Raw genomic sequence first — 1232 nt, 5'->3', positions numbered from 1 at the left:
AGTCACATATAAATCTTATTCAGAAGACTCGTTCCAATGCCTAGGTCTTCTCCTATGTTTTTTATAAAATTAAACCATCTAAGTCAAATTATCAAAGCTTAACAAAGTCAATTTTACAAATTGACAGCTTTAGTTGTCATAATATATGCATTAGAGGTTAGTTGGTGCATAAACAATGAAAAATTGTGACATTAGTAACAAAAGAATTTTCCTCAATTTATTGAATAACTCAAAAAATAAAAAATAAAAATCCACAGTTATTTCAGTTGGTGTGAGGGGGCATTAAATAACATTAAATTCTCCAAACCAACAATTGACTGCACACAAGTAAAAGCCCCTACCGGTCCCATTTCCTCCATCTTCCCTCACTTCCTATCACCCCTCCTTTAAATATCACATTCAAAACCCCCTTCTGAATCCCATTAATACCATCTCTTAAGGAAAAACAGGCACCCATATTATTCCCCAATCCCAGAAAACCATTCCAAAAAAAAGAAAGAAAGACAAAAAAAAAAAAACATCATGAAGCTGCCTTCTCTGTTTAAGAACAAAGAAACAAAGCAGCAGCCATGGCAATGGCCCTTGTGTAACCACCCCAAGACACTCTCTTTCCGAGGTACCGACGACAACATTTTCAAGACAGTCAACTCGGTTTTCTTTGATCATGGGGTGGAAACGCCCGAGTACTCCACGTCATGGTTCACGAACTCGTCCGAGTCGGCGAGCCACGACTCAGCTGAGTCGGATGACTTCTGCGGCAAGTCGTTGGAGATGGTGATACGTGGGGTCCAGTCGGAGAGGCTGTTCTTCGAGCCGGGCGACACTAGCTCGATTCTAGAGAAGGCGAAAGCCGGCGGGTTTCCGTTCAAGGAGAGCGTGGTTTTGGCGATGGAGTCGGAGGATCCGTACGTTGATTTCCGGCGGTCTATGGAGGAGATGGTGGAGTCTCATGGGCTGAAAGATTGGGAGTGCTTGGAGGAGCTTCTCGGGTGGTATTTGCGGGTCAACCGTAAGAAGAACCATGGGTTTATTGTCGGAGCTTTTGTAGATCTGCTTGTTGCTCTTGCTGCTGCTACCACCAATTCCTCTTCTGATTCAACGTCTTTTTCTTCTGCTGTCTCTTCTTTCTCTTGCTCTCCATTATGTTCATCTAACGGTCAGATTGAGATTGATGAGGTAGAGAAGATGGTCATGTCTTAGCTTTTAATGTGATCATTTTTTTTTTTTTTTTT

General features: G+C 42.1%; 1 protein-coding gene across 1 annotated transcript; it reads left to right on the top strand.

The window, feature by feature from the left end:
• The first annotated feature begins 322 nt into the window (after positions 1-322).
• LOC132166912 (transcription repressor OFP13) lies at positions 323-1232 on the top strand. Its single transcript, XM_059577771.1, has one exon. The coding sequence runs from the start codon at positions 523-525 to the stop codon at positions 1198-1200; it is 678 nt and encodes a 225-aa protein (XP_059433754.1). The 5' UTR covers positions 323-522; the 3' UTR covers positions 1201-1232.

The sequence above is a fragment of the Corylus avellana genome, chromosome ca1 (assembly GCF_901000735.1).
Source record: "Corylus avellana chromosome ca1, CavTom2PMs-1.0".
Classification (NCBI taxonomy): domain Eukaryota; kingdom Viridiplantae; phylum Streptophyta; class Magnoliopsida; order Fagales; family Betulaceae; genus Corylus; species Corylus avellana.
Note: the sequence above shows the minus strand (reverse complement) of the source record. Positions and strands in the feature narration are given on the sequence as shown.

Bases quoted from the DNA above. Each gene is read 5' to 3' on its own strand.
- LOC132166912 (XM_059577771.1), top strand. From the start codon at position 523: ATGAAGCTGCCTTCTCTGTTTAAGAACAAAGAAACAAAGCAGCAGCCA.